General features: G+C 31.1%; 1 protein-coding gene across 5 annotated transcripts in view; it reads right to left on the bottom strand.

Annotated features, from left to right (window-relative positions):
- Positions 1–1638: 1638 nt before the first annotated feature.
- Positions 1639–14041, bottom strand: part of LOC143237827 (kin of IRRE-like protein 1) — a 36723-nt gene continuing 24320 nt past the window's right edge. For 4 of the 5 annotated variants that reach the window (XM_076477469.1, XM_076477466.1, XM_076477468.1 and 1 more), the window contains exons 8-12: positions 12585–12720; positions 10789–10902; positions 6773–6803; positions 6193–6352; positions 3924–5475 (exon numbers count right to left, since the gene is read on the bottom strand). In XM_076477469.1, coding sequence (XP_076333584.1) covers positions 5299–5475; positions 6193–6352; positions 6773–6803; positions 10789–10902; positions 12585–12720 — 618 coding nt within the window. In that variant the 3' untranslated portion in view covers positions 3924–5298. Of the gene's footprint in view, positions 3521–3923; positions 5476–6192; positions 6353–6772; positions 6804–10788; positions 10903–12584; positions 12721–14041 lie in introns of those variants that run through there. The other variant, XM_076477465.1, reaches the window with a different exon arrangement.

Below are 14041 nucleotides of genomic sequence, written 5' to 3'. Positions count from 1 at the left end.
GCTAAATTAAGGGTTGCTACCACTGATAGCCCGAGCGTAGTTTTGCTTGAAATTTAATACAAAAACAAAACAGTAGGAGACTTAAAACAGTGCCCTCTATGGACAATGAGGGAAAGCTGCCCTTACATATCTACTCTTTAAGAAGAGTAAAAATTTAAATCTACCATTTATTTTCAGGAAACTGTTGATTTTTAATGTCAAACTTCAACATTGATGTTACTAACACATTTCATTTGTTAAATCATCTTTTTAAAGAAATAATTCTTTCTTAACTAAAAATTAGAATGTGTTTTAAAGTTGTTTCCCCATCCTATTGTCTTCAGAATACAGCATAAAAACAGTAGTTATTACTCTCTTGAAGTCTTAGATAATCTTTTAAACTCAGAAAGACCACCTATTATCGTAATTAATTAAAGTACATATGCAGATTTGAAACTAGAATAATTCAGTTTTCATGATGGAGAATATTGAATCAGGCAGTCCAAAATCCAGACTCAATAAAACATTCAGTAAAATTCAAATGCATCATTGATTAGGTACAACTATTTAATTAATAACTGAATTACTATCAATATCAGTTAATAACTGAAAATTGGAGGTTTATGCCTAATTAATCAGACATAATTTTATCTATAATCAATTCCCTCTACTTGAGATTATTTCTTTTGACTTGTAGTCATTATGTCTGTAAGTACACCCTAAAATTCTGATATTTTACTATTATCAACAGAGAAGTGCCTCAATGGATTGAAAGGTTTATTCATTACTAAATCATATTTTAGTCATGTTATTGAATTCTTGTCTGTAGTAAACATTGATTCAAATTTTGTTAACTCCAGTTCATTACTTTGTGCTTATAACTGAAGGTTATTTGCTAAATTCCAACACAAATCATTCTGTGGTAATTCAACACAACTAGAAATATACAGTTCTAACCTTATTCGATAGGCAGGAACTTAGAAGTGGATTATTCTGTTAGTGTAGTTTTATGGTAATGAAGACATGTTTACATTATTTATTTGGTGGCTGAGGTTGAAACATGCTGTTAACTTTCCAACTCCACTCAGTTGTAAAGGTTTGTCTGTAAAGTACAAAGTTTCACTATGGGATCTCTGTTATATGTCTACCCCAGGTATTGAAACCCAAAGATCAATTGGGGGCCCAACTGTCAAAGTGTTTGAATTCACGTGATGTGTGTAGCTAAGTCACATGCTTCAAACAACTCATGTAATTGATCATTTTTTTCAGTAATGGTAGTTAACTTCCCAGTCTGAGCCTAAGAAAATTAACAAAAAAGTCTGAAAAGAACATGAGGATGTAGAAGATGGTCTGAGATGGTTTTTATTTATTCAGTTAAGCCTAAAAAGCAAAGAAAAACTTTTGTGATTATTTTGTCATGTACTAATTTGTTTTCTGTTAAGCTTCATGTAAACCTGTTAAGCTCTATATGACTACTTTAACAGTAAAAATAATATTAACAGTATAACATTTTGTTGTTCAGATAAAGGTTGTTAACCAGTTAGGTTTCAGTGTTTGATGTGTTTTACATTTCTTTCAACAATGTATCACATATTAACTACTTGAATTTGAAACTGACTAAGAAAACGAGTACAAGTAATACCACTCAAAACACTAACATGCATCTTTATACAAGGTTTATTTATCAATAAAAAGAATAATGATACTTAAGATAAACATCATTTATTTATAACAAAAGAGGACACAGATAAACCTTTGGTTAGGTGTTTGTTAGTTTTTCAGAAGGTAAATGTTTTCAAGGAGCTTCCCAGATAAATTTCAGATTGTTGTCATCAGAAAGAAGACATGTAAGGTTTATTTTTATTCTTATATATCATATTTCTTTAATAAGCTAAAATAAAAAACTTTAACTCTTGTAAGCTCTTCTGACTACTTGTTGGAACAGCCCTTTTCAATTCTGACAAGTGTTAGAGCTTCCTTCTAAGAAAATCATTAAGAGTATCATGCCTACAACCAGAACTACAATAACAATGGATAAGTTGTTTTTCCAACTGGTACAAGATGCTTTGTGAAGCTCAAGAAAACTGTCTCTTAGACAGTAATCAAGATATGATTACATCTGAATCCAACTTGACTTTGACAAATTCATCAGAAAAGAAATGAAAACTCAACAAAGATGACAAACACACCCTCAAAGCCAACATCTAGCCCAGAAAAGAAAGAACAACCCACAACTGTGAACCACCACCAGACATAATTGTAAAGGAAATTCCAGGCACTTTCAGACAACCTGATATTGCTAGAAAAATAAGCAAACTCTTCCCTCAAGCAAGTTTCACCAGTATTTGTTGTCTTCCCCAAGGGGAAGACTGTTTTAAATGTTCTCATCCACAGTGTTTCATCAAAATCCTAAGGCCATGAATGATGACTTCATTCATTGGAGCCAAGCTGTCCACACATGTCACTGGTGAAAGTGCATCCAGCAACAATACACTCACCAAGGGAGCACCGCTGGACATCGCCAAGCAAAAATGCCCTGGAAGAGGTTCACGGTCCAAAACATCAAAGCAGCCAAACCAAAAAGCATTATCTTAATTTGCACCAAGTTGCCCACACCACCATAAAGGAGCTCAATACTTGATGTACAAGTAGCTGACAAATTCACTTAGAATGGAGTTTCCACATAGTATTTACATCACATCATTGAAGAAGCAAAGACTATCACTGATTAGACCACAACAATGTTTCAACCTGCCATCCTTTCAACAATTCCAGAGCAATATGCACTACAGCAACCCATTGCAGCAAACTTCAGTCAGTCATGAACTGCCCTAAGCAATGTGAAGAAACTTGTTGTGCCAATTGCAAAGGACCACATGGAGCGTCATTATCGTGGATTCTCCAAGTACAAGCAGTAGATTAAACCTACCAACAAACCACTAACAACTGTTCTAGTCATGCACACTTCCCTTTCTATCCAAATAGATGCCAATTTTCTCTAAAATATATACAACCAATACCCTAACTTAATAATAGTTGGAGACCTCATGTCCAAACATCCTGACTTTATCTGTGGGAAAACTAACTCTAAACTATGCCACTAAATTAACTACTGTCATAATACAAGCTATCCAAGAAACACTCATTAGTAAAACAATATAGATGTCCAATTATGGAAACTCACTTCTCAAATTTATGGACCTATGGTGGAAAGATCAAAGGTAAACTTGGCATATCTCATATTTTATTTGGTTGTGAAGTAATATGTTATGCCATGAACACTGGAATATTTCAGTGTATTCAGTTTCTCACTGAGTATTTTCTAAAATCCTGAATTTGATACATATTGCAGTAAGAATACAGGTTGGTATTTTCTGTGATGTATGGCCTGAGGCAGAAAATATTTTTTTGTTATTGCTTCTAGTTGAATCTCTTGGTCAGAAGCTACAGGGCAAGTACTTTCAACATATTGAGCTAAATACAATTACTGTTGTAGGAATCACCTGTGATTACAGTTTCAATCAGTTCCCCTTTGTTTTGCCTGAAACAAAAAATTCCATAATAAACGCAAAAAATAATTTGAAAAATTTATGTCAATCATTAGAAAATGCTAATCTTGACCAATCTAACTTCTAGAGAAAAGTAAAATCAATAACTAATAATAAGCCTAAAAATTCCATCAGTTAAACTGTATACAACACTGTCAGTACTATCACAGACTTAAGAAGCTGAACTATTTTCCCAGTATTTTGAAAACATATTTATAACCTCCAGCCTTCCTTCATTCAATGACAACCATTATCAGAATATTAATCAGTTTACAACCAACAACCAGAACTCTTCCACATCACAGTTCTGGTAATTTCTGGAATTGTTCCATATCTGTTTCACAAATAAAATAAGTTTTAAGAAAACTAAATATAAATACCCTGGAGAAGGTGGAATCAGTAATACACTTTTTTATTTAATAATAGTACACCTGGTAGATATCTTCAAACCATTGTCAACATCAGGTTACTAAATACAGAGACTAGCAATAATCAAGGTGATACCACAGAAAAATAATATATCCAACCTGACCAATAACCAACCAATTAGCCTTTTAAACACATAAGGTCAGCTTTCAGAAAAATTCAGATTGAATTAATACTTTGAATCTAATAGCATTATTAGAAATATCCACAAAAAAACAGACAAATTAACAAGCACTTAGTCCAATTTATCATGGATGTAACAAACAATATCCACAAAAAAACAGACAAATTAACAAGCACTTAGTCCAATTTATCATGGATTTAACAAGAAACAAACTGTAGCAGCATTTATAGAAGTCCAAAAACCTTTGACTTGTTTGTCATAAGTATTCAAACATCTATTTAACCCAAATATCAGCAAGTTCTGTTTATATCTTCTTGCTTACATTATCAACAACACCATGATAGTTTTCAGTGACTTATGTCATCACTTTGTTTAGTGATAAACACGTGTTCTCAGCTTCACTCAACAGACAAAACAAACTCTTCTCTGCCTCTTTATCTCTCTTCCTTTTTGTCTGTGCCCCCTTATAAATAAACAATGTTGTTTATCTGAGGGTTCATTTACATCAATTACTTTAGTTCAAATGGTTAGAATAAACTATTAGATTCATCACAAAATTTTGACCTTTATTTTGGAGCTGTGTCTTTTGATTCATTTTTAAAAGATTTTAGGTTTCTTTTTTCGTATGTACCTCTTAAATCTATTAAGAAAAGTGACTTTTTTTGTTATCCCATGAATATTGTTTTTGATGAAATATCCTAGTCCTCAATCAAAACTAGAAAAATTGTGAAATTTAATAAACACAAACAAAACATTCACACACACACACATATATATATATATACACGGTGCATATTAAAAATAAAAATTTAGAATATAAAAATATTTCACATGTAGAAGTGGTGTACACAAAACGTACGATAAAGTAATAAAAAATCACTTTTCATGACAAAAAGGACACCACTAAACCACTTATGTACATGAACTATCACAGCATTTTATAGTAAGATGCCTTTAGAAATTATGCATTTCGTACTTCTGTAGGTGATCCATACAAAAATTTGATGATTTGCAAGAATGGAGATAGAAATGGATTCAGCATTCGTAGCAAATGAACAAATGTATCTATGACAATTTCATATGGCATGAGTTGTTTCGTACAAAGTTGAGAATGAAATTACGTTTCACAGCAACTTGTATGTTCACTGTTGACCGAGATGATAGGACAAAAACCAATAATAGTGTGTAGGAACACTTCTGTTTATTACAATTAGACTAACTCTAGATATCAGCTTGTTCTATTACTTTTGATGGAAACTGTATTTCTGCATACTCTGTCCTTTCCACTACAGATCTACCATTTCTGTTCCACGAGTGCCCGTTTCTCTCAGAGGGAGCACAGAAAGAAAGGTCGGCATATACCAAGTGGTCTCTATCCCGATTGTCATTTTTGTCCATCTGCAGTATGAATGAAATATTTATATGCAAAGATTAAACCTAAAGTCAGGTTTGGACAGAAGTAAAAATAATAAACTAGATTATTTGCTAGATATTTTAGTTAGCGTTAATGATGTCTTCATAAAAATAAAAATATAAACAAACACAAATATTAAAAAAATAGAAGAAAATTTAATTAAGTTTCATTTCTTATAATTATGAATCAAACTTGTCTGACATTACTCATACCATGTGTAAAATAATACACTAATATTACAATCAAACTTACCTGTAATATTACTCTTACAATGTATAAAATATTGTACTATTTAAAGTGAAACTTACATATAGTATTCACATCACACGTAAAACAATGCACTAATATTAATCTGTTAGAAAAGGTGTCATTGTGAAAGATAATGTTCTTTGCAATGAACACTTATTTAATTATAAATTTACACATAGCCATGGAATATACACAACAAAATTAAAGGATATTTACAATTACACAAGTATTCACTGATATTTCAACCTTCTTTTGTGCCATGCCTCATATCTGTTTTTTTAAGAGTATGAAAATATTTCTGGAATTGAGATTCGAAGGTTTTGCATCATTTGTCTTTAGGTAATTTTAAATTTATTTTCTCAACATAAAACTTTTTACACAATTAAAATAATTCATATGCCACAAAATGAAAAGTAATTCTCAAACACAGAATCAGAAAAGAAATTATTTACTTTGAAGTTTTCATAGTGTTTGCCCTCTCCTCTGTTTTCGACCTTTTTATTTGGCTGCTTCTTTGGAGCACTATAAAGTGCATCTGGCGGGATAGCTCCTGGTGCATTTCCTGCTAATCCATTGTGTGCCACATCAACAGATCTCCTGCTGTCCATTTCACTGAAATATTTGTTTTGAATAAGTCATTACTGTATCCTTGTTGGATAGGTTTACAGACTTGTTTTGAATAAGTCATTACTGTATCCATGTTGGATAGGTTTACAGACTTGTTTTGAATAAGTCATTACTGTATCCTTGTTGGATAGGTTTACAGACTTGTTTTGAATAAGTCATTACTGTATACTTTATAGACAATATAAAGATAATATAAAGTGTTAAAACTTCACATCATTTAACAAAGAGCCTAACTGAGAGATATTATGGGCAGCTATGTCAGAAAAAGTATATATATAAAAAGATACCTTTTTTTTTTTAGTTATTGTTTTTGTTATTCAAACAAATCAATAAAGACAAGTCCAGTAGTTTTGATTTAAGAATGTTTTTCTTTTTGTATGTTAAAGCTGAGGACAAGAAAATTACCTTTCTGTATCCGAGTTAAAACCGTCTTTTCCTGTGAACATAAAGAAAAGAAAAAAAAAACAATAAGAAAGTAATTGTTCAAAGTTTTCAACAATTCAAAGTAACAGAAGAATATTTCAAGCAAAAATATTTTCAAAATAAGATCTGTTCCTAATATGTTTTGTTTTTACACTAGTCAGCCAGCTACTTACACTTGAGACAAATTCAGTATTTTGAACAATTGGCTTTCATGTGAGATAAAAGTTTGAAGCCTCAAAACCTAAAACACTTTTTAAAATAATTTACTACACATAAAATGTTACCAGTGGTATAAGTGTATTATTTAATAAACTAGATTATTGGTGTTGAGATATTATTATTAATCAGGCATAATTGTTAAATCAATAGAATAATGTACATAATAATAATGTAACTTTATTTCTAAATACAAAGAATGTAATACATGATTTTGTCATTTGTTTAATCCTTTCGCTACAGGTGCCCCTTTAAATGATCTTCTGCATAAGTCAGTGTGTTACACTCACAACTTAAACACCTTTACTATCAATTATGTGATTGATGTGAACCTTACAATGTACATTATTATTCAAAGTCTTATGTTATCTTCATTTGAAGACCTTCATTTAAAAAAAACCTTTAAAAAACTACTCAAACTTTAAATGTGTGGTCACATGATCAATTACCTATGAAAATGTTACACTTCAGCTCTCTATCATATGTCTTCAGTAATATAATGGCAGTCATATTAATGTACATATACACTACAAGATGCTAAGTTAACCTTTTGACTTGTACATTTCAAAGCTCTGAATGAATGCAGTTGAAACAATATTTTTCAACCCCTGACAGGTAACTCTCCCACCTTCAACAGATTTAAGTTTTATAGCGTACATGTAGATATTACATACGCATGTATTACCATTAGAAAGAGCTTATTTTATAGATGTTATTTTGAAGCCGTCAACAAGGAGTAGCTGTAGCTGGCACAGTATTGTTATCTGCTTGACTGACTCCAGCACTTAGTTATTTCTAACCTAAATACATTATAGTTAGAGGTATGGTTAAACTATCTTAACATCTTACTGTTATATATAGTTCACTATGTATTAGTTATGCTGTAAAATGCATAAATAAAAGGCTTAAATATTCTTTTAAATGCACGTAATACTTTGCATCAGTTCTCAAGTTTCCACTATTATGCAGTACAGGAGAATTTTTTGAAAGAGTTGTGCATGTCTACCAGAGGCACTGTGGTATGTTTCAAGAGCTCCACAGACAATTGTTAATAATATGTGGTAGAGGACAAGAAAGGAAAATAAAACATTAAAAATCATCAGTTATACCTGAAAAGGAAAAGACCTCAAACTATGAATATACATAAAACGACATCTGTAAAGATCTACAAACAATTTAAAGGTATTTTTATTTCCTATTTTAATTATTTCATTGCATTGTACATTAATTACAACTACAGCTGTGATATGGCAGAAAATATTAAAAATAAACATTTACCTTAAAAACACTTGCTATTCACTTAAGAGGTTCTAGAAGATACGAAATTAAATGTGAAAAATATAAAATGAGGGAAAGTATTTTTATACTTAACATTAAAATCACTTTGCATTCAATTTGTTAAGAGTTTGAATACAAGTATCTTCAATAAATAACTAACATTTTTAGTAGAAGGACTATTATAATAATATCACTCTTGTATACTAAATACTTCTAACCATTTTGTGATGTGTTTGTTGGTTTTTTGAATTTCGGACAAAGCTATTCGAGGGCTATCTGTGCTAGCCATCCCTAATTTAGCAGTGTAAGACCAGGGGGAAGGCAGCTAGTCATCACCACCCACTGTCAACTCTTGGGCTACTCTTTTACCAACGAGTAGTGGGATTGACCGTCACATTATAATGCCCCACGGCTGAAAGGGTGAGCATGTTTGGCTCGATGGGGATGCGGACCCACAACCCTCAGATTACAAGTTGCACGCCTTAACGTGCTTGGCCATGCCAGGCCTTTTGTGATGTGTTATCAGGTTTGTTGACGTGAATTCAAAATTTTATTGAACTATTATTTCATGAATGTACGTGTTTGGAATTAAACTGTAGATTATAATTCAAACTTTAATATTATATACGAGTTAATTTCTTGATTTAAAGTAAATATTGAAAGAACACGTCAAAATACAGATTTTAGTGAATCACGTAACATGTTCAATGCAGAACTGTTTAAAATTAGATGTTTATTACGTCAAAATACTAAGTCTACAGTTTCATACAAATTAGGAACCCAAATTACCAATATTAAAAAGTTAGAATATAAAATAAGAACCTCATATCGTTTTATTTTGATGAGATATGACTTATGTACTAAAACAAATATGGTGGTTCCATCACCTCTTTCCATTTTGGAAATGGTCCCTTATATATGCTTGTTTCAATATATAATATGTAAATATCCAATTGACAGCTTAGAATATCCCCCTAGCGGTTTTCTCAGCCACTTTAATCTGTGAAAAACCTACCACATTTTTTAAACCAAAGTTTCAATACAGTCGGTTGTGTCTTTAGTCAGCTTGAAGTTTCATATTTTTTAAACATAAATACACCTTAGTTACTAAGCTTAACACATCATAGTGTAATTCTATTGTATCACTGTAGTTACTTATGATTTTTTTGGTTATTAAACTGTATATATAAAACCTAAAAAAGTTTTGTTTGATATCCTCAACATGCAAAATTTTAAAAGGCTTAGCAACCTGTGTCCAGTAATAACCGAGTTCAAAGGTTGTAGCTAGAAGAGATAATTGTTTGCTTTAGATCTGGATTTATTATTTTATATTTTATGTAAAATAAGTTTAGTAATTAATTCTGAAATAGTAATAACCTATATACATATATAATGTATAATAATTTAAATGTGACTGTATATTACAAAATACTAGTCCAAAAAACACAACCAAGACAGGGAAGACTAAAGGTCAGATTTATATTACAGAATACCTAACATGAGTGCTCGCACACTTTGTCAATGCAAGTTATGTAATGTTAGCTATACATGACTGAAAGGACAATATAATAAAAAAAACAAACATATATATATATATAGCATTATGAGACTTATGGTACTCGGACTAAACATTTGTATTATAATATGTAGTCATTATAGCATAACAAAAGCATAATTTATATTTATTTCCTTATTTTTTTATGATGGTTACAACGTTGGTCAAATGACAGACCTAACATAGTTAGGGTACAGAAAATAACGAAATATAAAGTATCACTGAAAATAAATGTTTGAAATGTATTTACGAGGTGTTACAGATTACTCAAATAATATTTCAGATTTTTGTGATAATGAAAAGTTTTTTTTAATCATAACGTGAAATCACTTTGCACTCAGACTAGTAACTTAACAGACTTGGTATTTTCACAAAATATTTAGAAAAATATTTCATTGAAAAATCAGATTTTTGTGTACAAAATATTTATCTTTACTAAAAAAAAGTCTACCAAATTTTGTGAAGATACACATGCTATATCAAAAGTTATAGTATAAATACTTAACATGTACAAACATGTAGACGTACTCGTGTATATTAAACTGAGCCCGTTGTGAAAGGGTTAAGGTTTAACAAAATCATTCCAGTTTTTGAGGATATATTAAGAAATCTCAGAGTTACCATACATACTGTTGCCCAAGTGAAATTCACAACATGTTTTATGATTACATAAGTCTAAAGCATGAAGCTCAGTAACTACCATGGTCTATCAGGTACCTTACTGTATATAATTAGTTAGCGATTGTATTGGTTTAAAAATACACACATCACAAACCATTGTTTATGTACTTTTATGAAATTGGTTAGTAATGTCATTGGTTTATTATACATCTTATGTACCTTCACGTGAATAATTAACAATCTCATTGGTCTAAATACACACAAACATAGTTTTAACATACAAATATTTTGTTTCTTTATGAGTGAACACATGAATTGTTGGACTTACTTTTAAAAACAGATTTACGTTTCTTGAGGAAGCATAAGAGAATGGTAAGTATGGCAACCAGAAGAACGATACAACCTACTGTGATCCCAATCACCATAGACATAGACAAAGGTTCTGAAAGACAAAATGAGAGTTGTGGAAATTTACTAAACAGACATAAATTACAATCATTTTCTCACAGGTTCCAGTTTTTAGTGGAATTAGTAATTCACACAATGTGGACGACTTCCACTTTTCTTCAACAGATTGTAGTTTTGGACTTGTTTATGAGCTTACATTTATTCTGACAAACATAATTCATTGCACTGTTGTAAATTATATTAATTCTCATTTCATTAAACTTGATATTATGACTTACAATGTTTTTAGAGAAAGTAAGAATTATAAATTAAAAGCACTAACCTGATGAAATGTTAAAATTATGGATTGTTACATGAAAAAATCTAAAAAAAAAATTAAAGCAGATAACTAAAAAAAATTAGTTTCACCACAGTACTTACTCTTGTATCTTATAAAATTGATGGAACTTGTCTATCAATATAATAAACAATCATACTAAGTTTTATAGAGTATTCTGCTTCTCAGGGCATGCTAGTGACCTGTGTTGTACTCACCTCTCACTACAAGGTTTACAGTATATTCTGTTTCTTATGGTATGTTAGTAACCTGTGTTGTACTCACCTCTCACTACAAGGTTTACAGTATATTCTGTTTCTCATGGTATGTTAGTATGTACTCACCTCTCACTACAAGGTTTAGTAACTCTGTGTTAGTAACCTGTGTTGTACTCACCTCTCACTACAAGGTTTACAGTATATTCTGTTTCTCATGGTATGTTAGTAACCTGTGTTGTACTCACCTCTCACTACAAGGTTTACAGTATATTCTGTTTCTCATGGTATGTTAGTAACCTGTGTACCTCTCACTACTACAGTATATTCTGTTTCTCATGGTATGTTAGTAACCTGTGTTGTACTCACCTCTCACTACAAGGTTTACAGTATATTCTGTTTCTCATGGTATGTTAGTAACCTGTGTAGTACTCACCTCTCACTACAAGGTTTACAGTATATTCTGTTTCTCATGGTATGTTAGTAATTCTGTTTCCATGGTATGTTGTAAGTACTCACCTCTCACTACAAGGTTTACAGTATATTCTGTTTCTCAGGTTTACAGTATATTCTGTTTCTCATGGTATGTTAGTAACCTGTGTTGTACTCACCTCTCACTACAAGGTTTACAGTACTCACCTCTCACTACAAGGTTTACAGTATATATTCTGTTTCTCTATGGTATGTTAGTAACCTGTGTAGTACTCTGTTTCTCATGGTATGTTAGTAACCTGTGTAGTCACCTCTCACTACAAGGTTTACAGTATATTCTGTTTCTCATGGTATGTTAGTAACCTGTGTAGTACTCACCTCTCACTACAAGGTTTACAGTATATTCTGTTTCTCATGGTATGTTAGTAACCTGTGTAGTACTCACCTCTCACTACAAGGTTTACAGTATATTCTGTTTCTTATGTACTCACCTCTTACAGTATATTCTGTGGTATGTTTACAGTAACCTGTGTTGTACTCACCTCTCACTCACAAGGTTTACAGTATATTCTGTTTCTTAATGGTATGTTTGTAACCTGTGTACCTGTGTTGTACTCACCTCTCACTACAAGGTTTACAGTATATTCTGTTTCTCATGGTATGTTAGTAACCTGTGTTGTACTCACCTCTCACTACAAGGTTTACAGTATATTCTGTTTCTCATGGTATGTTAGTAACCTGTGTTGTACTCACCTCTCACTACAAGGTTTACAGTATATATTTCTTCTCCTTTAAAGTTTTCAATGTGAATTGTGTACTTCCTTGAATCACTACTTTCAACATTATGAATTAGGAGTCTTGCTTCGTAACAGTCGTCCCAATCCTTCACCTAGTTTATTTAAATACATTTGTTTAATTACTACATCAGTAAGTACTTAACCCTCTTATCAACAAACAACAAACTTGAAATATTTAAAATATGTTCAATAAATGAGTTTATCTAGAAACATTAAACATTATATTAAATTTTATTTTATTATCATATTTCTAATAACATCTATTAAAAAAGATGAAATGCAAAGTGTAGGAAAATATAGTTTATTTACAGTATGATAGGAAAGGATTTAAAATGCTTAACCTTCTATGGTGACCAATCAATAAAGTAGTAAGTGTAAACTGAGGGAAGGGAATGGAGATGAGTGACTAATGTTTTCCATACTGTCACAAGGTTTGTGTCTTTAGGTGTCCTGGATGTTTGGTACTAGTATTATTATACAATAAAAGCATTTTTAGAAACAAGTTTTAAACCATACACTTTGGCAGCTCCACAGAACTATTAAAACTAGATAATAGTTTTACAACTATTACTTTTATATACACATCCCATTTAGAAGTTCCTAATAAAGTTTTCAATTTTTTACCATCAGTTCATTCCCCTTCAAACAAGTCAGGAAATTGCTTTTCTGTTTGTTATTCTCTATCTAAAGACAAAAATAGCAATGGGAGAGTTGTTTATGTAGCCATAAAACAGATGGCGCTTTGGTCATTGCCAAAAAATGTCTGATATTTACATAACATTTAAAAATGTAATTATTCTACAATATCTTAACTTCATAAATGAAGATAGAATGCATAAAATATTCTCAATAATGGAAAAAAGTTAAATATTATCAACAATGATTAGAAGTTATTGTGATTTGAATGGAAAATATGTAAATAATGAAGTTTCAAGAACTGAAGTGTAAGAGTAAATTAATGTTAAACAGATAAGTTAAAATGCATTGTAGAGGACAGTTTAAATTATACATAACAAAAAATTATATATAGGGTGATTTTCAGTAGGGATTACTCACTCTTAAAGTTGTTTATTAAAACTACAATTTGTTAAAAGATAAGGTACACTACAACATTCTAAACCTTTCACTACACCTATGAGAATACAAAAGTTCATTATGGTTACAAAATGAAAATTAGTTATTCACAAAATAAAAGTTTACAAAGTATTTCTTAGCTCACCCCCCACTAGTACAGCAGTGAGTCTACAAACTTAGATTGCTAAAATCAGGGGTTCCATTCCCCTTGGTAGACTCAGCAGATAGCCTAATGTGGCTTTGCTATAAGCAAACAAACACACATTTCTTTGTTCTATTATAATTAAAATTCACCTGTACTTTTATACTTATGATATTAGTTTTGTTTAATAAAATGTA

Source organism: Tachypleus tridentatus, chromosome 13 (assembly GCF_004210375.1).
Source record: "Tachypleus tridentatus isolate NWPU-2018 chromosome 13, ASM421037v1, whole genome shotgun sequence".
In the NCBI taxonomy this organism is placed as follows: Eukaryota; Metazoa; Arthropoda; class Merostomata; order Xiphosura; family Limulidae; genus Tachypleus; species Tachypleus tridentatus.
Note: the sequence above shows the minus strand (reverse complement) of the source record. Positions and strands in the feature narration are given on the sequence as shown.